General features: G+C 51.2%; 1 protein-coding gene across 4 annotated transcripts; it reads left to right on the top strand.

The window, feature by feature from the left end:
- The first annotated feature begins 1161 nt into the window (after window positions 1-1161).
- ZNF746 (zinc finger protein 746) lies at window positions 1162-22478 on the top strand. 4 transcript variants are annotated; one of them, XM_068972805.1, is made up of 7 exons: window positions 1162-1185; window positions 4331-4630; window positions 4755-4836; window positions 6347-6457; window positions 17429-17620; window positions 18407-18532; window positions 19921-22478. In XM_068972805.1, the coding sequence occupies exons 1-7, from the start codon at window positions 1162-1164 to the stop codon at window positions 20970-20972; spliced, it is 1887 nt and encodes a 628-aa protein (XP_068828906.1). In that variant the 3' UTR covers window positions 20973-22478. The 4 variants fall into 4 exon arrangements, with proteins under 4 accessions (XP_068828906.1, XP_068828905.1, XP_068828904.1 ...); XM_068972804.1 differs by having other exon boundaries at window positions 19918-22478; XM_068972803.1 differs by having other exon boundaries at window positions 4716-4836.
- The last annotated feature ends 823 nt before the right edge of the window (window positions 22479-23301 follow it).

Genomic DNA, 23301 nt, shown 5'->3' with positions numbered 1-23301 from the left:
TATCTATGTAATCATGATATACCTAATATATATTATATACATAATATATAAAATCATATAACCATCCTTGACAGACTTCTCTTAAAGTGTCATGAACATCTTCCCTTACCAACTTTTTGAGCGAAATAATTTCAGGTATTGGTGTTGTGTTCCGTTGTCCACTGCATTAAAAAACATTTTTATAGATCACCCGCACGTTAGAGAAAGTTGCAAGTGCTGCCTACCGGGATATAGTGAACTATATTCTTATTGCTGGAAGGACGTTTTTCATTTCAACTCGAAGGTGAACAGGAGGGACGGCTGACCAAGGAAGTGAACACACAGAAGCCCCAAGCGCGGGGGCCGGGACCCAAAGCCGCAGAGGCGACGTGGCTGCGGCCCCTGGGGAGACGGCGCGGGCCTCCGGGGGCTGGCATGGGGAGGGGCGGTCCAGCTGGTCCCTGCAGCGGGGAAATTCCCTCGGGGCGCAGGGGGACCGAAGCCCGAGACGCTCGCGGCCCCGCGGGCAGGTCGGACGCTGAGTCCAAGCGGCGAGTCTGCGCGCGCGCCCGGCCGCGGCCGGTGGGTCCGGGCGTCGGGGAACCTGGGGATCGGGGTGTCGGCGGGGTGGCAGGCCAGTTGGCCGGTAGATCGAGGGAGCCGGAGAATCGGCGGGCCGGTGGATCGGGCGGCCGGTTAGTCGGTGAGTTGGCGGGGGCCGGGAGTTGGGGTGAGGGGGAGTGTGGGCAAGTCGGCTGGGCAGGGGTTGGGGGAGTCGGGGGTTTGCTGGGCCGGCGGGCAGGGCAGCGTCCGGGGGCTCGGCGGGCAGGCGGGCCGTGGGGCGGGGCGGGGCGGGGCGGGCGCCGCGCCTGCCGTTCGCCTCTCCGGGCTGCAGGTGGGGCTGTGCGGCCGCGCTGCCTCCAGGAAGCCTCACGGGCCTGCGCCGGCTCCCAGGATGCAGTGTGGACCGGCCGGGCGCTGACGGCGGCGGCGCGTCTGCGGGCGGAGCGGCGCGGGCCGGCCAGCGAGAAGCGCGGCGTCGCGGGCGGGGACGGCGGGGCCGAGCGGGCGCCGCCTGCGGAGAGGCCGGGGGCCGGCCTGCGTGGGGCCGCGCGGCGGCGGCGGCGGCGGCGGCGGCGGCGGCGGCGACTTCCTCCGGGCCGGGCCGGACAGCGCAGGGCCATGGCCGAGGCGGCCGCGGCTCCGGTAAGGGCGGCCCGCGCGCACGGACGCGCGGACCCGGGGGCCCCCGGGGCGGCCGGGGCCCAGCACACGGCGCCGCAGGCCCTGGGGAGGAGCTCCGGGGGCCGGGCCGGGCCGCCGGGCCTGGGGCTCCGGGCGAGCGGGACGCGGGGTACGCCGGGGCCTACGGCGCCCGCCCGCCGGCTGGGCGCCCCCACCTCCCCGTTCTGGGCCGAGCCTGAGCCGGGCGGAACCGGTCGTCCCCGCACCGCGGGCCGCCCCTCGCCGAGTTCCTGCTGCCCTCCGGGGCTTCCTGCCCCCGCCCCATCCGCTGGCCCCCCCAATCGCGCGCGCCCCCCCACCACCACCCCGCGTCTCCTTTCTCTGCCCACCGCTCGCTACCCCCCAGCTCCCCCCAGCGGCCTGGTGGCACCTGGGAGGTGTCCGGAGCGGCCGCGACTCCGCAGGCACCGAGTCCCCCTCTGCGCGCCCAGCTCCTGGGGTGGGGTGGGGGGGGCGGTTCGGGGCGGGGAGACAGCTGCTCCCCCCCGGTTTCGTAGAGGTAGGCGCCGCACCAGCCGTTAGGCGTGATTTTGTCCGCGCAGCAAACCTAGGCGGGGGTAGGTCCTCACTGTCATGAAAAACCCGAGGCCTAGAGAAGTTAACTTGCCCAGGATCGCACAGCTGGCAAGTGTGTGGGAAGAGAGGGTCGCTCTGTGTGCTGGGACACTCGACGCCTCGGGGCAAGCAGACAGGTACACTTGGTGATGGCGAAGGAAGACACGAAAGAGGCAGGGGCCCGGGCCTGGGCTGCTGAGATGCGAGTGGGGCTTGCAGGGGAAGGCTCGGGTTTCACCAGCCTGTGCGCGGACCCGGTGGAGCTTTCCCGATAGGATAGGAGGCTTGGACACGGAGAGGCGGGCCCCGGCCGGCGTGTTCGAGGAGGAGTCCGTTTGCCTGGAAAAGGTGGTGTAGGTAGGAAGGCAGGGGGAGAAGAGGCCGCGGGAGAGTTGGAAGGGGTGTGAGGGCCTGGACTGCATCATCCCGGGTGGGGAGCCACTGAAGGCTTCGGCCGTTCTCTTCCCATCGGTGGCTCCCAGGCGGAGAGTTTCCGCTTCCCTGGCAGGAGCCTTACGGCCAGCCCCATGTCATCCGCTCACCCTTCAGTGAGGAGAGGGCCTTGAGCAGTGGCCTCCTCCCACCAAATAGTGTGGAAGCCTTCTAGGAGGCTCCCTGGGCCCCCGTTAAAATGTCAGAAAACTGGGTGGTGCCTTTGTTTATAAGGTCAGAGTTTGTGCAAAGGCCCTTTTCTTGCAACACAAAGATGATAAGGGCAGTCAGATGCTCTTGGAGGAGGTTAAGTAGGATTTTAGGAGATATGGAGCTGGGCGATAAAGTGAAGACACTTGTTAGCATCTGGGGCCCTATGTCAGGGACTGGTCACCAGAGGAGGACTGAGGGGAAGGGAAGAAACGTGGCCCCGTGCCCAGGGGCGCCTCGCACTCAGAGGCAGGGCTGAGCCAGCCCAAGGTGCCAGGCTGGTGCGGTCCCCACAGCCTCAGGGCAGAACCACCTACCTCTTGAGCAAGAGACCCACCCACATCCAGTTGTTTCTCTACCAGTCCAGCTCCTCCCCATCTTTTGAGATCCCTCTTCCTTCTTCAGGTCAGAGGTCGTTGGTCCAGCCGCCTTCCAGACAACCCCAGGATCCCAAATGCTCCATCCTCAACAGTTTTTCCAACCTGTTTTCAAACTGTCTTGTCACTGTTTTCTGAGGTGTCCACCCGTGTCCTGGTTCTCAGCAACTCTCTAAATGAATCCTCACTGGTTCCTATGAGTCACCATTTTAACTTTGCACATAGTCACCAGACATTTGGTTAGGAATGATTTTCAGAATGTTGTAAGGTACCATTGACCCTCAGACACTGCCAGAAGGTATAAATATCAGGTCTTCTTCCCTGACTCATGGGTCCTACCTTCAGGTGTGTGTGTGTGTGTGTGTGTGTGTGTGTGTGTGTGTGTGTGTGTGTGTGTGTGTGTGTGTGTGTGTGTGTGTGTGTGTGTGTGTGTGTGTGTGTGTGTGTGTGTGTAGGGGGTGTCTAGTGGTCCAGCCCACCCAAAGCAAAATGTGTCAGGCAGGTCACTGTGTGTGTGTGTGTGTGTGTGTGTGTGTGTGTGTGTGTAGGGGGTGTCTAGTGGTCCAGCCCACCCAAAGCAAAATGTGTCAGGCAGGTCACTGTGCCAGGCAGGTCACTGGGGAGTCTCCATGTCTTTATGATGGTTGCAGCACATATAAAGTCTAACCTGATGGCAAATGTCTTACCTTCCTCACCTGTCTGTAAGGTGCGTTACTGATCCTGGGGCAGCACCAAAAATGTCTGAAATTGATTCTCCCCTTGTGAGTGGTGGGGACAGTGAGAGGAAACAGTCAGTCTCACCAGGGCAGGGCGCTTGTGTTGGATCGGAGTCTTAACTCTTGGCTGGGGGCAGAGCGGGAGGGAGGAGATTTGCAGTCATGGTGATTTTTACTTTGAGGGGGGTAGTAATTGAGAAGGGGACAAAATCAGATTGTCCTAGGGTGGAGAGGAATTGGTCACTGGATTTCCATGTTTTTTAAAGAGACACGAGATGCTTCTTTGAAAGAGCAGTTGAGCAATGCTCGTGTTTGTGTCGTTTCAGTGAACCAGCTGGTTTTTGTTTTTTTTTTTTTGCTAGGTCATTGTCAGTAGACAGATCCTGTGCGGTTATGATGGGAGGTGCTGGCTGGGCGCTAATAAACCTGCAGTTTACTATTTCTCCACTAAAACATACCAGCAGCTTGCAGTCACTATTTATCTAAGACAATTGCACCGAACGCCTACCATGGGCCCCTGTGTGCTGTGAGCAGATACAGCACTACCTTCAGAGACAGAGGGGGAGGTAACTGTACAGGGTGCTGAGAGCCGTGACTGGGGTCTCTGTAGGTGGGCTGCAGAGGCCTGGAGGGACGGTACCCACCCAGAGGAGCTGACCCCCCAGGCGGAAGTCTGGCCTGAACACCCCCCACCCCATCCCGCCATGCACACTACTACCCTCTCCCAGCATAGCTCCCTGACGCCTCGGGGAGAGGGGGCTCACGGAACACAGCAGGTGGAATGACTGATGCTGGTCTGCTCTCTGTTTCTGAAAGATTTCTCCCTGGACAATGGCAGCCACGATTCAGGCCATGGAGAGGAAGATCGAATCACAGGCCGCCCGCTTGCTTTCCCTAGAAGGCCGAACGGGCATGGCCGAGAAGAAGCTGGCCGACTGTGAGAAGACGGCCGTGGAGTTCGGGAACCAGCTGGAGGGCAAGTGGGCCGTACTGGGGACCCTCCTGCAGGAGTACGGGCTGCTGCAGAGGCGGCTGGAGAACGTGGAGAACCTGCTGAGGAACAGGAACTTCTGGATCCTGCGGCTGCCCCCGGGCAGCAAGGGCGAGGCCCCCAAGGTAAGGCCTGGGCACCGGGAGTGGGACAGCCCGCGGCCCCTGCCCGTCGGCGTGCGGGTGAGCCTGCGTGATCCTGTGGTTCCAGGTGCCCTTTGATGACATGGCCGTGTATTTCTCTGAGCAGGAGTGGGGCAAGCTGGACGAGTGGCAGAAGGAGCTGTACAAGCACGTGATGAGGGGCAACTATGAGACGCTGGTCTCCCTGGGTAAGGCATGCAGTTCATTTCCCGGTTTAATGTGATTTAAGGAGGTCTCAGGGCTTCCCTGGTAGCTCAGCTGGTAAAGAATCCGCCTGCAATGCAGGAGAGCGCAGTTCGATTCGTGGGTCAGGAAGATGCCCTGGAGAAGGGCTTGGCTACCCACTCCAGTACCCCTGCACTTCCTTGACAGTAAAGAATCCACCTGCAATGTGGGACACCTGGGCCTGATCCCTGGGTTTAGGAAGATCCCCTGGAGGAGGGCATGGCCACCCACTCCAGGATTCTTGCCTAGAGACTCCTCATGGGCAGAGGAGCCTGGCGGGCTGCAGTCCACGGGGTCACAAAGAGTCGGACAGGACTGAGCGACTAAGCACAGACAGGACGGGGAGATCTCAGCCTCTTTCTTGCTGCTGGTGGCTTTTTATCGCAAGGACACGTAAATCACTGGGACCCTTAACCATGGACAGTCATCTCCCTCTTACTGAAGTTGAGCCTGGGGTGACTGAGTCAAAGGCCGTCTTCTGCCTGGTAAAGTTCACAGGCTGCCAAACAGAGAGGCATAGCGACCCCTCTCCTAACCAGGCCCGGAGCACAGCCGTTTCTGTCTCTTGCTGAGTCCTGGAGTGGAGGAGGCTCCTCTGACTCTCAGATCCTGTACGATCAGTCCACGTTTGAGGAGGGCTTTTGCTCTCGCCTTCTCTTACTGAGATGTGAGGCCTTGACCGAGGAGAATATGGGCAGACCAGGCTTCTCGCAGCCTGCGCTGCCTTCATACCTGGAGGCTTCCCTGACCCTGGGGCTGCCGCCTCTACCCTCATGCAGTACCCCCCAAGAAGGCCTGTCTACCTCTTCGGGTGGTGTCTGTGTGACCGCAGGTATGAAGGCAACAAGGCGTGCTTATGAGGCGGGAGCAGGAGCAGGTGTGAGGTGATATTCCGGTTTGCAGGAATGCACTGCTTCTTAGGGGCTTCCCTGGAGGCTCCGTGGTAGAGAACCCACCTGCCAATGTAGGAGATGCAGGTTTGATCCATGTGTTGGGAAGATCCCCTAGAGAAAGAAATGGTAACCCACTCCAGTATTCTTGCCAGGAGAATCCGATGGACGGAGGAGCCTGGAGGGCTACAGTCCACAGGGTCGCAAAGAGTCAGACATGGCTGAACGACTAAACAACAACTGCTTCTTAACCTGGAGACCCTGTATCAATGTGTCTTATGCTCAGCACTGCATCTTGGGCCAGATGAGGCTTTGTTTTGGGGACCGTCCTGGGCCTTGTACGGCCATCAGCCTCTTGCCAGCGGATGCCAGAGGCACCTCTGCCCCGTCCCCAGTCTCGACAACCAAAACCTCTCCGACCCTGACCAGTTTGCCTCTGGGAGGCAGACTCACCTGTGCTTGAGTATCACCGCCCTATACCAACCGAGAGGTGTGGTTTCTAGGCCATCTTGGTTTCCCGGGCTGCCTGTCCCCACCTCTTGAGTGGAACGTGGCCAAAGCTAACCCTTCCATCCTTCTTCAGACTACGCCATCTCCAAGCCCGAGGTTCTCACCCAGACCGAACAGGGGAAGGAGCCGTGCTGGCGTCGCGCTGGCCCCAAGGTTCCAGATGTTCCCGTGGACCCGAGTCCAGGTGAGGGGTGGGGATGCCCGGGGAGACAGCAGGGGGTTAGACGGACCCAGGGGAGGACACGGCCAGGGCGGGCGTGACCTTCTTTCCAGGGAGAGCCGAGGAAAAGCAGCAATGCTTCAAACCCGAGTTTTCTTGTGACCTTTAGCACGTCCAGCTTCCCAGCATGGAAACAGGCAGCAAACCGAGTTTTTAGGAAAGAGATGGTGCCCATGGCTCAGAATTAGGGGAAGAGGGAGCAGGACGCAGACAGGAAGGTAGAAGGTCATGAAGACAGGATTTAGTTCATTCATAGCTTTTCAAAGAGTCAGCCTTGCCTCCACCCGAGAACCAGATTTCACTGAAACCCATTAGCAGTCACAGAACATTGACCCGTTAGTCACGTTTCAGTCCAGCCAGAGCCACCGATTTATTTCAGGTGAATCTGGATACCCGACACCACAGTCTCAGGTTTTCCTGGGCCAGTCAGCACCTTTGAAAGTTAAGGGAAGGACGGGTGGACACACGAGAAAAGCCAAACAGCTGACGGGAAGACCTTGCTGGGCTGGGGGTCTGCGACAGTCTGTCTGTAAGCAGGGGGCAGCCCCTGCAGCCTCAAGCCAGGCTCCTCCCAAGACCTCTTGTCTGTCTGCACCACCTGCCTGGGGCATTCCTTCTTGTCTGAACACCTGTCTTAGTAAACAGTCTTATGTGTTTGTGATTTATGAAATGTGTCTTCCATGTGTGCCGTTATCACCACAATTCGATTTGCTCTTTCCCAGGGGCAGGCTGTGCCCAGAAAGCATTCACCAGTCTAGGTCAGCAAACATGTTTTGAGAGTCTCCCAGGTGCCAGGGACTGTGCTAAAAGCGAGACCTTGACGAATAGCAGAGTGCTACCTGGATGGGAAAGACAGTTAGGACACACGGGCAGCCAGCTGCTCACCAGGGTGGGAGGCTCCCTGTAGGTCTGTTTTATTGCACTGACGACATCCGTGGGGAGGCCTCCCTGGCTTCTCCAGCACGCTAAGAGAGTGAAATAGGGGCCTGGAAATGCGGTGGCTTCTGGCAAGACCCTCCCCCGCGCCCCCTCCAGGCACTCATGTTCCCCTCTCTTGGCCTTGAGCTCCTCTGCGGGAACTCCTGCCAGGTGGCCTCCCGTCCCCTCCCAGCCTGGTCCCTGGCTCGCCCTCCCCGGCTCAGGGCTTGGTGCAGCCCCTTGACAGACCTCCTCTCCACTTCTCTGCAGCCCTGAAGTGCTCCCACAGTAGTGCTCTGTGGAACTCAGTCCCCAGCATCCCACCCCCCCACCCCCCACCCCACATCCTCAGGCTCTGCCCCAAGAGTCCTGCCTGCTCCCCTCCCCTCCCCCTCCACTGGGCACCAGGGGTGCTTCTCCTGCTTCTCCTCCTGCCTGTCCTTTGCTATTTCCGGCACCCCCCTTTTTTGACCTTTTGTGGTTGGAGTGCCCTCCGTGTGCCCTCCCACACCCACACCCAGTCATCCTAGTGAGTGCTATCACTGGGACCTCTCCCCTGAACTCCGTGGGGTCCGTGTCCCCATGGACAGGTTACGCATGTCCTGTTTGGAACACGTGCCTCGCCAAGCTCCTCATCCGCCATCAGAACCCACTCTTCCCAGGCAGTAGGCAGCCTCCATCCTCCGCTGCGGCCCCAAACCCAGTGTCATCTCTGACCCTCATCCACACCCGTCCGCCCCGTCAGCGAAACCCTGCTAGCACTGCCTGCAGACTCTCAGGTCCCTGGTTTCCTGCGTGGCCTATGGCAGGCACCTCCTGACCCTCCAGGGTCTGCTCTCCCACGTTACAGCAAACAGCCCTGCTGGCTTTGCACCAACTCGCACCATCGGGCTCGTCCCCCCCGGCCCTCCACTCCCTGACCCAACCTCTCTGCTGTTCTCCCAGAGCTCCACACTGGGCCAGCCTCTGAGCCTTTGCACCCGGTCCTGCCTTCTGCCAGGCATGCTCTCCAGATACTATTTTATATTCACGGATTTTTTATGTGGACAAAGATATTATTATGTATGTAGAAACAGAATATATTTCATATTTATAGACGATATATGTTTCATATTTATAGATTTGCTTGTCTGGTAACCACCCCCACCTTCGTTAGGATATAAATCTCAAGAGGATAAGAACCTCTATTGATTTTGTTCATATAATCATTCTGGCCTCCTAGAATACTGCACAGAGTATATATATATAGCACAGAATAGGAATTTAATATTTGTTGAACGTGTGCCGTGTTTCATCATTTGTATGTATGTATGAAAATATATATTTCTGATATAATCTAAATTCCTTTTCAGCTCTCTCAATCTCATTCCTCCCCAGGGTAACCAGTTGTCCAAAAGTCGATGTCTGTCCTCTCTATCCACATTTTAAAACTTCTATTATGTACATGTGTAGCCATAAACAATACAGAATATGGTTTTGTGTGTCTTGGAAACATCACATAAATGTCATGATATCTATGAGTACTCTGTATTTCATACTTATCTCTATTGATGCATATAAATCAAGTTCATTCATTTAAAATGGATGCTCAGTATTCCAAAAGCAACTATATCTCAATTTATTATCTATCCCTCCATTGAGTTGTGCATAAGTGGTTTCTAATTTCTCACCGTCACAAGTGGGAGTCGAGTGGACATTCAGAGGCGTCTCTCTGTGTCCAGGTGCTGGTGCTCCTCTAGGGAACAGGCCAGGAAGGGCATGCCAGCCTGCACCTCTGCCTTTGCCCTTAGCCACAGATCACCCGCCCTGTGGTCACATGGGCATCTGTGCTTCCCAGCCCTTAAGGGTGGTACCTATCTTCTTACTTCCTTGCCCAGTTTTCAGAGTTAGATGTTTGCCAGTCTGATGGAAGTGAAATGGTATCTTGTTTTAATTTGCATTTCCCCAGTTACAAGTGGAGCTGAGCACCTTCTTCAGATTGTTCTTTGGTTTCTTCTCCAGTGAATTATCTTTTTCTGTTTTTCTGCTGTTTTCATTATCTTACTGATTCAGGACCTCTATGTAGTTTGGGATATGAACCCTTTATCTGTTGTTTGCATTACAGATTATCTTCTCCCAGGCTGTGGCAGGTCTTTTAACTTTGTAGTCCTTGGGTAGAAGTTTTAATTTTTGGCAAAGTCGTTAACACCAGTCTTTGCCTTTACGATCTGTGCTTTTTCTGCCTTAAAATATCCTTTCCTGCCTCCCTCTAGTTTTGCTTTTCACATTAAAGTCTTTAATCCAACTAGAGTTAATATTTGTGTAGATTGCGAGGGAGAATTCTTTCAAAGTTTCCCCACAAGACATCTGACTTTCCAGCAGAGTTCACTGGATATTCTTCCTTTTCTCTGTTTGTAATGTCTGTCCCATCATGAACCAGACTTCCATACACGCATGCGCCGTTTCTCTGTCTTCTCCCATTTCTTCTGTCTCTATCTCTGTACCAATTCTCACCGTTGTTAGTTTCATAATAAGCCTTGAAATCTGGTAGACTACACGTTCCCTACTTGTTCTTCTAAACTTTTCTTGGCTCTTCCTGGACCTTTGTTCTTCTATATGGATTTCAGAATCTTTATGTCAGGTTCTCAGAAATCCTCTTGGAATTTTGACTGGAATTGCATTTCCTTTATAATTTCACTTCTGGAGAACTCCTGTCATTGCAATATGGAGCCTCCTTATCCACAGGAAGACTTGTTTATTGTCGCCTTCTGTGTGTGCCTGAATAAGGCTTTAACACTTTTCTCCTGATCATTGTTTCTATTGTGGATGAGATTTTTAAATTAATTACATGTTTTAAATAGTTGTTGCAGGTGTGCAGTTATGCCGCTGACTGTTTAGTGAAAGAAAACATTTTCTCAACCTCTCATTATGTCTAATGACTTGACAATTTAGATTCCCAGGTTTTTTTTTTTTACATAGACAGTTGTGCCGTCCATGGATAGCACAAAAGTTACCTCTTCTTTTGAAATTTTCTTAACTTTATTTTTCTGGTTTCGCAGTGGGTATAGGACGTGGTTAAATATTAATAGCAGCCACGATAGCTGGCATCCCTGTCTGTGGAGTTTCAGCATTTAGGGTGATTTTTTTGCCATAGACTTTTTGTTTTTTAATTGGGGGATAATTGCTTTACCATATTGTATTGGTTTCTGCCATACATCAACATGAATCAGCCACAAGCATATATATGTCCCCTCCCTCCTGAACCCTGCTCCCACCTCCCACCCCACCCCACCCCTCGAGGTTGGCACAGAGCACTGGGTGCGCTCCCTGTGTCACTCAGCAAATCCCCACGTGCTGCCTATGTTACATACGGTCCTGGATCTGTCTCCATGCTCCTCTCTGTTTGCCCCGCCCTCTCCTTCCCGCACTGTGACCACATGTCTGTTCTCTGCGTCTGTGTCTCCATCGCTGCCCTGCAGATAGGTTCATCAGCACCATCTTTCTGGATTCCATATGTATGTGTTAATATACAGTATTTGTCTTTCTCTTTCTGACTCACTCTGTATAATAGGCTCTAGGTTCATCCACCTCATTAGGACTGACTCAACATGGTTCATTACTAGAGAAATGCAAATCAAAACTACAATGAGGTTTCACCTTGCATGGGTCAGAATGGCCATCATTAAAAAATCTGCTGTAGACTTTTGAAGATAACTGTTAGTTTAAAGATGTTTCCTTCCACTTCTGGCTACAGTTTTTAATCCTGAACAGATTTGTCATATTATACCAAATGCTTCTTTTTAAAATATTGTTTTATTTCTTTCATACATTGTTACTATGTTTTATATAACATAAAAAATACATACAGAATAAATATACATAACATTAACAAAATACATAAAGTTGAGAGAATAGTTAGTCAGCATCCCCCATATTCCCAACCTCTAGCATAAGAAAAAGATCATAACCAGAACCTTCCAACCTTCCAGAACCCAGTGTCCCTTCCAGACCCCACACCCTCCCTTACTCTTCACAGATAAACAGAAATGCAGACCTCTGAGATCAGTCCCTTCTTTTCTTTACCTTTTTATTACCTGTGTATATATTCCTAAGTAACACTGTTTAACCACTTTTTGAACTTTCTATGAATGAGATCATAATATATACATTCTTCAACTTGCTTTTTTCGTTTGACTTTACATTTTTGAGAGTCACCCACGTTGATGTAGTATAGCTGTAGTTCATTCCCTTTCATGATTTCCACCCCTAAAGTTTGTATTTTTGAATATAACGCACGATGCGTTTTCCCTTCCACTGTTGATGGGTGTTTGTGCTGTTTCTAACTGTTTTGCTTTAGGAACAATGCTGTGCTGGAAAGTCTTACACGCGTGTAAGAGTTTCTCAAGGTAGACGCCGGGCAGCAGAGCTGCTGGGTCATAGGAAAGTGCACACGCGGCTCCTCCTGGTAGCATCCCAGTGAGCTCTCCAGCAGTAGCGCGCCCGTCCTCAGCCCTAGAAATGCCGTCTATTTTTATTTCTGCCCATCTGGTAGCAGTGAAATGTTTTAAAATTTATAGTTTCAAATGTGTATTTTCCTAATTAATGAGATTGAACATTATATCCTCTATTTATGGGCCACTTATCTTTCCTCTTCTGTAAAATGTCTGCTTATGCCTTCTGTATACTTTTCTTTCCCCTTCTGTATTGACTTGTAAGAGTTCTTTACTGTTCTGAATATTAATTCTTTCCATATATATATATATACACGTATATACATATATATTTCCATATATATATATATATTTCCTTATACACACACACACACATATATACACACATATATATCTTCTCCATTTCCGGTAGATTTTAAAGAACAGATGCTTTTTATTTTAACATACCTGGACTTTCTAATTTTTTACCTTTACGGTTTGTCCTTTTTAAATCTTAATTAAGAAATTTTCCCCTACCTCATGGTCATGATACACCATCTTATTTTTCTTCTAAAATGTTGCCTTTCATGGTCAAGTTCTTAATCCATCCAGAACAAACTTTTATGGCCACAGGAGGTTGGAACGCTGGTACTTTTTCACTGGCACTCTGGGCTTCCTTTCCTTTGTCCTTTCAGGTAAACGTCCTAATTGCCTTACCAAATTCCATAAAAAATCCAGTTGGGATTGTGGTTGGAACTGCACACATTCTGTTAATCGTTTTGGAGAGAACTGACCTTTTTACTATATTAAGGGTTTTATTTGTGAAAATCATCTGTAACATCTCAGTGAAGTTTTATAACATTTTCTCGTTATATCTTTTATTCCTCCATTCTTTGCATGTTTTGAGTCGCTGTTGTCAGTGGTGCCTTTTTTAAGGTGCATTTTCTGTTTGTTGCTGGTGTGTGCTGGGGTCATGGGGACAGGGAGCACCCTTTCCCAGTGCTTTTTCTCCTGTGACAGGGCTCGGTTATGTAACATCCCACTGTCTCCCACACAGTTAGGCATCCCACCAGGGACACACCTTGTCGGGGAGTTTGGGAGCAAGGCTTGGACATGCACAGTCCCTGCCCACCCTTCTCCCCTTGGGCAGCTGGCTGCCCCCAGGGACGTGCTTCTGTACTGGGGAAAGCCTCCTTCACCATGGTCCAGTGGGTGACTTCCTGATCCAGGGTCAGTACTGAGGACCCCTATTGCCACAGATAAAAGCTGCATCCCTGTTTATCAGTTATAAGAAGAGTTTATCCTCACCAGCCTTCCTCCTGGGTTTTAGTTCTCTGATTGTAAGATTTGTGACAGGGAAGAAAAATGGTGATTGCTGTGCTCCCTTAAAACCCTAGGAGTAAAGGAAAATGCAGTTGTCTGTCTTTATTGATATTTCTAAGAACTTTGCTAAAATTCTCATTAGTCCTAATAACTTTTATAATAATTGTCTGATGATTCTCAGGTTTTCTAAAAAGATCATCATATCCCCTATGAGTAATACGAATGTTTTGTTTGTTTTCAAATCTTTTAGTTTTCTCTTGTGTGCTAGCTGAGAACTCCCAGAAAATTCTTATACAGAAGTGATGACAACAGGTGTTCAATTGGTTCATGATGTTAAAGAAGATGCTTTTTAACTTTTCACACTGAGTCTAATATTTGTTAAAGGTTTTGTTGATCAGTGTCATTTATCAGGCTAAAAGAGTTTTCCCTATTTCTGGTTGACTAGGTATTTCTAACAAGAATAGCTATGAATTTTTATGGAATGCTGTTTTGGTATCTGTTGAGATGATTATAGTCTTCCCTAGTGGCTCAGATGGTAAAGAATCTGTCTGCAATGCGGGAGACCTGGGTTTGATCCCTGGGTTGGAAAGATCCCTTGGAGAAGGGAAATACCCACTCCAGTACTCTTGCCTGGAGAACTCAATGGACAGAAGAGCCTGACAGGCTACAATCCATGGGGTCGCACAGAGAGACAATTATATGATTCTTCTTCTTTAACCTCCTAGAATGGTAAATTATGCTATTTTTCTAATGTTGAACCAAGCTTGCAACCTTGGGGAAAAGTCTAAGTTACCCATGATCCTCTATAAACAGTGCTAGACTTAATATGCTAAGTATTTTGTTTAGAATTTTGGAATCTTTCTTCATGAGTGAGCCTGGCCTATACTTTTCCTTTCTTAGACTGGCTTTGTGTGATTTTGATATTAAAGATCAAAGTTATGATGCATTCCCTCTTTTTTTAATTTGCTCATAGACTTTGTGTAGTATTGGAATTATCTATTCTTTGAATGTTTTTCTTTCTAGGGGAGATTTTTATCTACTGATTTAAGTTATTTAATAATTATAGGACCTTCTGTTATTTTTAATTAGTTTGGAAGTTATGTATTGTTTCTATTCTTTTAGAAGTAATCTGGAGATGTTTATCTTCTAAAATACACACTTGTTATTTGTGTGTGTGTGTGGATCTGGTGATGATAAAAACTCTCAGTTGTGTGGGTTTGTATATGTGTTTATATGTGCCTGAAAATGTCCTTCCTCCATTTCTACATTTGAAGGACGTAATTCTAGTTTGATTGTTCGCTTCTTTTAGCCCTTTGAAGATAATTTGCTAGCCAATATTCTTGTGGGTAATCTTTTTCCCCTGCCTTTTAGATATCGGTCTTGGTGATCTGCAGTTTCACTACAGTGTATCAAGGTGTGGATTTCTCTTTCTTTATCCTGCTCCAATCACTGATATTTTTCAACAAGCTGGGAAGTTTTGCAGCACTGTCTTTGTGAATACTGCCTGGCCCCATTTCCTCTGTCCTCCTATTCTGGAACGGTTCACATCAGTTCATAACTTCGACCTTCTCTTCACATCTTCCTCTCCGTCCCTTCACTGAGCTCTGAAACATCTCTTCTGATCTTTTCTTCTAGTTGGTTCACCTCGCTCTATCCAGTCATTTCCGTTCTGTTGTTTAACCTCCAGGTTGTGTTTCTAAATGTCAATTATTTTATGTTACAACTGTTTCGTCCATCTCTTATTCATTATGCTCTCACTCCCTCTATTTCTGTGAGTGTATTAAACTTCAGATTCTGTGTATGAGGTTTTCCATATCCAGTTTTTGTGGTTCGTATTCTGCAGCTGATGATTTCTGATGGACTGAGGTAACTGGTTTTCCTGTTGAGGTGGTGGTTTATATTTGGGAGTTCTTTAATGCCTGAGAGCTATTTAAAATGCTGTCCTGAGAATCTCTGTCTGCCTTAGCTTGTCATCAGGTCACTACAGTGTTGGCCTCGAGGTTTTGGGGCCATGCTGTTGTGTGAGGCCCAGCACCAGAAACCCTTGAGCACCCATCTGGGCTGTGTCAACTCCCAGGGAGGCTCTTCTTCCCATTCAGCCAAGACCAAAGGCTAGATTGGGCAGTCTCCTTCCACGGGGCAGGTTTTCACCTTAAGTTTAGTGCACTGGGAATGTTGCCTTTGGGCCCAGGTTTATGTGTGTGGTGGTGATGAGGGGTCTCCAGCCCAACCTCCCACCCTGCTTGAGCCCCAGGCTTCTCACAGGTGGGCCCAGTCCATCACAGCCCAGCAGTAGAGCGGAAAACGCCTGGCAATTTACCATGGTTGACCTAGGCTTTCTTAGAGGTCATCCATGGTTAAAAACTTCGGGGGTTTTACACTTTACCCATCATTTTGGATATTCCATACTGAGAAGAGTTTCTCTGCACAGCTAACCAGTCAGACAGAAACATTAGAAGCGAGTGTTGCCTCTGTGTCCGTTGAAATGACTGTATGGTTTTCTCCATTAATCTGTTTGTGAGTGGTGTTACTGCATTTTCCAGGAGTAGCTTCTCCTTGAGTTCTCAGGATAAATCCGGTTTGTTCTTAATGTATTGTCTCTTTTACTTTTTTGAAAACATATCACTGGACTTGATTTGTAATTCTTTCATTTAGGATCTTTGTGTATCTGTTCATAAATGATCGTTTTATGAATTGTTTCTCTAGTTTGTGCAATGAAAATTATATCAGCCTCATAAAATGAGTTGAAAGCGATTTTCCCTTAGCATTTTGAAGATATTATCTTCTTCCAGAAGATATTATCTTGCTGATAGAAATCTGCTTTCAATCTGAATGTCATTCTTTTATCTTTGGTGTCCTTTAAGATTTTCTCTTTGACTTTGCTCTTATTCCATTTCACATGAGTACTGTCTAGGTTTGTATTCTTTCTTACTCCCTACTTAGGAATTGGTGTGTTCCTTCAAACCATGGGCTCACCATACCTTCAGTTTTAGAAAATTATCAGCCATTATTTCTTTCTACCTGTTGCCATGTATCCATTTCTCATTCCCTCCTGAGATTTCTACCAGCTTATGTTGGAACTTCTCGTTGAATCCTTTGTGTCTCAGCTTCTCTTTTATATTTCCATTTCTTTATGTCTCAGTGTTGTGCTCTGGACTGTTTCCCCAGTTCCATCTTCTGAGTCACTAAGTTTCTCTGCAGCTGTGTTCATTCTGTTGTTAAGCCAGCCATTGACTTTTTCATACCCATGACCGCTTCTGTCATTTCTAGAATGTCTGTATGGTTCTCTTTCAAATATGCCTTTTTAAAAATAATTTCCTGTCCTTGCCTTAGAGAGTCTTCCTTCATTTCTTTGACTGTTTTAAACATACATATGCTATTATATCTTTCTAGCTATTCTTTTTTTCCTGTAGTTTGTGGGAGTGAGTTCTGCTGTGGCTCTCATGCCAGTTGGCTCCACTTCTGATTTGTGGGTTTAGCCTGTCCCGTAAGGCCTGTCTTGCGGGGATGCCCTAATGGGCAGGTTTGCATTTGCGTTGGTTTGGGTGTCTCTTGGGTTGCCATGGTTTTCAGTCAACTTTTCTGTGAATTTCTCAGCTTAGGGCTTCTGCACCATATGGGTAGTATGAAGTTACTTTCTAATTTCTTTTAATTTCTTACTGGATGGCTTTCCTACCCATGGCCCTGGACAAGAGACAGCTTCCTCATACCTTGCCTTTCCTCACAGATGGTCTTAGTCCCCATCTCCCCGATGGGATAGAGCCTCATGGCTGCTGGATGATGCAGGCAGCTCAGCCCTGCTGCCTCCTCACTTGGACATCAAAGCCCAGCCCCTAAGGCCTGCATCCTGTTTCAGCAGCTCTAGTTGGCTTCTCACTCAAACTCTTTGTTTGACTTTGTGTTCTTCCTTTGACTCTTATATATCTGGACTGTTTCTCTTGTGCTCGCGTAAGTACATGTGTATGGGTAAGGTTGTGGGGACAGGGGGTAGATTTTATGTGGGTTTAAAATGAGAACAGGACCTCCCTAGGGCAGTTCAGCCTTGCTCATGGACCAGAGATCCAGCCCTGAGCGTGTGTTCTGTCTTCCTGCCTGACCCCTGTACTCCATACCATGTGACCTCATGCTCTGCCTGGAAGGCCCCTCAGTTCCTCTTTGAGCTCTTGCCTTCCCTTCCCACCAAGCTCTTTCACCTTTGCAAGGCCCTGTGTGCCTTTCCTTGGCTGGAAGTGTGTCCACCCCAGGGCCGCTGATGCTGTCACTCACGCATTCTCTATTTTCTCAGGCTCGGGGGCCCCAGTTCCTGCCCCTGACCTCTTAATGCAGATCAAGCAAGAAGGTGAGCTCCAGCTCCAGGAGCAGCAGGCTCTGGGTGTGGAGGCATGGGCAGCCGGACAGCCAGATATCGGGGAGGAGCCGTGGGGCCTCAGCCAGCTTGACTCTGGAGCAGGAGACGTCTCTACCGATGCTGCCTCTGGTGAGTGGCCAAGGCTGCGAGCAGACAGCAGGAACCAGATGTAGAGACTGAGGGCAAGGCCTGGGAGGAGGAGTTCCTGGAAGCATCGTGGTGGGGCTGCAGGCTCTGGAACATCTTGCCTGGCTAGTTTAGGTTTCCCACCTCGTGGCAGGGGTTGCTCCGGATGACATCTTGCGAGTCCCTCTTGGCTCCGAGATGCTCTCGTCCTGGTATTTCTCTGCTTCACTCTCACCAGCCATACCCCTGTTCTTCTTGCCCAAGCACTGAGCATTTCAATCACCAGCTGCCTCCTAAGAGGGGCTATATGGAGGTAGAGAACAAACTTAGGGTTTCCAAGGGGGTAGGGACGGGGAGATGGGCTGAACGGGGAGATCGGGAATGACATGTATACACTATGTATAATAGACAGCTAATGAGAGCGTACTGTGCAGCACAGGGAACTCTACTCAGTGATCTGTGGTGACCTAAATGGGAAGGAAATCCGAAAAAGACAGAATATGTGTACAGGTATAACTGACTCACTGCTAACAGCAGAAACTAACACAACATGGTAAAGTAACTGTACTTCAAAAAAAAGAAAAAAGTGGGGGAGGGGGCTGTATGACTAGAGTCAGCGACATCTGCGTTTCCTGGTGCCTCAGAGAAGGGGGCAAAAACTGGTTCAGGAGAGGTGGGGCCATGATGCTCGGGCGGGAAAGCTGCCGCTGGTGGGGACCCCGGGCGCCTGCCTCCCCGTTCTTTCCCTGACCCGCCCCCCCCCCCACCCCCGCTCTCTCTTCCCTGCAGGCGTCCACGCCAACTTCTCAACCACTATCCCGCCCACCTCCTGGCAGGCCGACCTCCCTCCCCACCACCCCTCCTCCGCCTGCTCAGACGGGACGCTGAAACTCAGCACGGCCGCCTCCACAGAAGGTACGGGGCATGGCGGGAGGACTGAAGGCGGGAGGAACGGAAGTGCTCGTGGGGACCGGAAGTGCTCATGTCTGCCTCTGAGGCGCCCGACCCGCCAGCCAGGAGGCGTTTAGGGGCCAGTGATGCGAGAACTCTGTGCAGTCTGGCCTTTCTCTCCTTCCAAATTCTTAGACTTGAACAGCCTTTCTTGAGAATGTCCATGTTTCCCACAGTTCCTTTCTTGTATTATTAACCAGTCAGTCCTGACAAGCTGATGATCCCTTGAGAGAATATATACCTCTTGCCCAGACTCAGCAATCCTGGCCCCTCTCTGGCCTGGAAAAGCCAAACCCAACCGGAACCAATTCTTAGGTATTAGCACTACCAAAGACAGAGGTCCACCAGCTCAAATTGGAAAGAACTGCCATCAGTTCAGTTCAGTCACTCAGTCGTGTCCGACTCTTTGCAACCCCATGGACTGCAGCACACTAGGCTTCCCTGTCCCTCACCAACTCCCGGAGCTTACTCAAACTCATATCCATCCAGTCGGTGATGTCATCCAACCTTCTCATCCTCTGTCTACCCTTCTCCTCCTGCCTTCAATCTTATCCAGCATCAGGGTCTTTTCAAATGAGTCTTTTCAAAAGAACTGCCATATTTATGTATTAGTTTTCTGTTCTGTTTTGAAAACCAGTTAGCTGTTACTTCAATAATTTCTGTCATATTTTAACACCCCCAAATTGTGCTAAAAGCCTAGATCTCTGATATAAAACTTGAAAGTGTGAAATTCAAGTACATTTAAGTAAAATCAAACATTACTATTTCATGAATATTTTTATCATTAGCTAGCTGGCTGCATTTACTGAATGCTTGCTGCATGCAAAAACAGCATGCTCAGTGCTTTCACGTGTGCTGCCTGGTTTAGTCTTCATGTAACCCTGTGGAAAAGGGTATTCACAGAGGAACTTGCCTGAAGTTGCAGCTGCTCTGTGGGGAGCCAGGGTCCAGTCTCAGATGTGCCTGAGCCCAGCTCTGTGGATTGCCACCAGTGGTCTGAGTTCCTTCCTTGGAATAGCTTCATGATTAGCCTTACCAGCCAAACTGAAAATGGGAAGTGATGGGGAGATACAATGGTTCCTTACCTGTGGTGAAGGCTCTAGAACAAGGTGAGCAGATATGATGGTTGGTTTACCTGTAGAGAAAGTTCTGAAACATGATGTCCTCACCCACAGTTTGAGGCAGTTGCCTGACCACCTTGGGCACCTCTGCTCAACTGGATCCTGAGGCTTGGATACTAGGGCTCAGAGTGGCCTTGGTGGGCTGAATATCCAGATGAAAGTATCAGATCTTCCCTTTCTAAGCAGGAAGGGGAACAAAATGATACCTGTTCTTTCTCTCTTTCTCAGCAGATGTAAAAATTGTGATAAAAACAGAAGTCCAAGAAGAAGAGGTGGTGGCCACACCAGTGCACCCTACTGACCTAGAAGCCCATGGGACACTGTTTGGACCAGCCCAGGCCACGAGGTTCTTCCCTAGTCCTGTCCAGGAAGGAGCCTGGGAGAGCCAGGGCAGCTCATTCCCCAGCCAGGACCCCGTGCTGGGGCTGAGAGAGCCCGCCCGGCCAGAGCGTGACCTAGGGGATCCCACCCCCGCAGTGACCCAGGATGAGACCCCTCCAGGGGACTGGCTCTTCGGGGGGGTCCGGTGGGGCTGGAATTTCAGGTGTAAGCCTCCTGCAGGCCTCAACCCAAGGACCGGGCCCGAGGGGCTGCCCTTCTCCTCCTCCGACAATGGAGAGGCCGTGCTGGACCCCAGCCAGGCCCCGAGACCCTTCAATGACCCCTGTAAATACCCCGGCCGGACCAAAGGCTTCGGCCACAAGCCGGGTCTGAAGAAGCACCCGGCAGCCCCCCCAGGGGGGCGGCCATTCACGTGCGCCACGTGCGGGAAGAGCTTCCAGCTGCAGGTCAGCCTGAGCGCGCACCAGCGCAGCTGCGGGGGCCAACCCGATGGGGTGCCCGGGGCCGCGGGCAGCGCGCGGGACGGCAGCGGCCTGCGGTGTGGCGAGTGCGGCCGCTGCTTCACGCGGCCAGCGCACCTCATCCGGCACCGCATGCTGCACACAGGCGAGCGGCCCTTCCCCTGCACCGAGTGCGAGAAGCGCTTTACCGAGCGCTCCAAGCTCATCGACCACTACCGCACGCACACGGGCGTGCGGCCCTTCACCTGCACAGTGTGCGGCAAGAGCTTCATCCGCAAGGACCACCTCCGCAAGCACCAGCGCAACCATGCGGCGGGCGCCAAGCCGGCCCGGGGACAGCCCCTGCCGCCGCTGCCCGCCGCGCCCCCCGACCCCTTCAAGAGCCCCGCCGCCAAAGGACCCTTGGCCCCCACGGACCTCGTGACTGACTGGACTTGTGGCCTGAGTGTCCTGGGACCCACCGATGGTGGGGACCTCTGAGCCCTGCGCGGCCGCCCAGCCCTCAGGCCCCCGCAGGCCCCGGTGTAAAGAGTCGCCTCTCCAGACGGCTGGGCGGCGTGCGCAAAGCCTCGAAGCCAGACGGATGGAGCCTGGAGGGGAGACCAGATTCCCATTTGCCGAAATGCTCACCGGAGCAGGAGAAACTCCCAGACGGCCCAGCTTCCACCTCTAAACAAAGTAGAATTCTCTGATTGTGAAACTGAGCAGCATAGAATCTTAAGTAATTTAATTACGAAACTTTTTTTTAATTCTTGAAAGACAAAGCTGGAAAATAGTAGTAGCACCAGTTTAAACTTTAACAGTGTACCTTTGGTTTCTGGATTGCGTGTGTGTTGTGGGCTGTGTCCTTACGGAATCTTGACAGAGCCGCCGGGAGGTTGGCTGGCCGGGGATGCAGGCGAGGAGGCACTCGGACCTTCCTGGCCCCAGTGACCCCCGGGGGACGGGCCGGTTTCAGCGCGCACACAGCCCCAGGGGAGTGGAGGTCCGGCTCTGCCCGGGGCTAGCAGGGCGCCGTGGACGTCCAGCCGCAGCTCGGGCGCGAGGAGGACTGAGCCGGAGCGCCCTGCGTCTCCCAGCACCTGTAAAGGCCCCCTGCACAAGTGCCAGCCCTGTGGTGGGCACCTGCCACTCCAAGGCCCTGGGACGCACGTGACTCCGGGCCTCGTGATAGAGGGCTGTCTGAAGACACTAGTAGGGCTGCAGAGGTGAGGCGCGGGGTAGGGGGCGGCGGGAGCAGAGCCGGCCACAGAGCCAGGGCTGCCCACCACCCCGCCACGGGGAATGCTGCCCTCTGCTCCAGCCCGAGGCCCGCTTCCTTTTTTCGTGTGGTGTCTTCTCCCTGTCCAAATGCTTCTGCTCCAAATCTCATTTGATTGTTCCTGTGACCTAGTGAAGCACCCGGAGGAGCATCCTTTCCCGTAAGAGAAGAGGCAGAAAGTTAACTCTGAGGAGGGACTCAGCTCAACCTCGCGCACCCCCCTCTCCGTGTGCACAGTGAGTGCAGACAGCTGGCAAGAGCCTGGGGTCAGATGGGTCGGCGCACGGCTCATCCTCCTGGGCCAGCAGTCTGGGGTGGACAGCTTTTCACGCTGCCCTCTTAAAAGATTTGACCCCTAACTGCCCAAGCCAGAAGTGGTCAGGCCTCCTCACACTTCAGCTGAGAGCTGCGGCCTCTGTGACGGGTGGTTGCGCTTTCTTTCCCTCCCACCCCAGGGGCCAGGGCAGGGCTTGCTCGCCCCCTGGCTGGCATCTTAAAAGAAGGTGGAATCAGAAATGAGCTCAGGTTTCTTGATCCCACCCGAACGCTGTCCCTGCCACACAAGTATCCATTCCTGTTTTGTTGAGGCAGATGCTGGTTCTTTGACCCCACCGGGATCTCCTTTCCCTGAGGACGGGGAGACCACGGCTCCTGTTCATTCAGCTCCCTTGTGTGTACTTTTATTAGGCAATAGACTAGTTAAGAAAATTGTTTCTATGTACTGTATATTTTGTACCTGTTTACACTTCTAATATTGATATAACTGATATTTTGAAAAAAACAAATGAAGAGGAGACATCCTGTTAAAAATAAAACCTAACCAGCACCGAGGTGGTTTGGTGGGTTCCATTCTTAAACCTGGTCTTTGGCGCTGGTGCCTCTGCACGCATCACCCACGGTCAACTTCTGTACCCTCCTTCTGCTCAGGGTCGCTGGGCCCAGGGAGGCGACTGTTTCTGAGAGCTGGGATGGGAGAATCCAGAGAAGTTTGACTTTATGGTGATAAAACTGACATCCGAGAGAAAATAAAGCCACATCCAGTCCGTTTGCTTCAGGATATAGTCATGGTTTTTGTCATTGAGTCTAATATAATATGGTACCATGTACATGAAGATATGAAGAAAAAAAAATTGCAGGATATCAAAAAAAAAAAAAGAAACCAAGCTGGATGTTTTCTCTTTGCATCTTTTCTTGGCTGGGCAGAGGCGAGGAAAGGATCCTGGGTGCCTGTAGTGGCCGTAACCCTGATCTTGGAGTGAAGTCTAACTGATGGACTTGAGCCAGGCTGGCTGACACCCATATTCCCACCAACCAGAGTTGACAGTTGTTAGCAATCCTATCTCATGTTTTGGTTACACTCTCTCTTTTTTTTTTAAGGAAACGAAAAGATAAAAAAAATCCCCCTGTTTGTCACCAAGGGTATGGGAGGCAGAGAAGGAAGGGGAGTGGAAGTCATCTAGACCCGTGGTGAGATGGTGGGAACAGGCCATGGCGTCTCTTTCCTCCTTAGCAGCTCTGACCTGTCTCCTGTGCTTCTGGCCCACCCTG

The sequence above is a fragment of the Capricornis sumatraensis genome, chromosome 5 (assembly GCF_032405125.1).
Source record: "Capricornis sumatraensis isolate serow.1 chromosome 5, serow.2, whole genome shotgun sequence".
Taxonomy (NCBI): domain Eukaryota; kingdom Metazoa; phylum Chordata; class Mammalia; order Artiodactyla; family Bovidae; genus Capricornis; species Capricornis sumatraensis.
The sequence above is the reverse complement of the archived record's forward strand: the minus strand, read 5'-3'. Positions and strand labels throughout refer to the sequence as shown.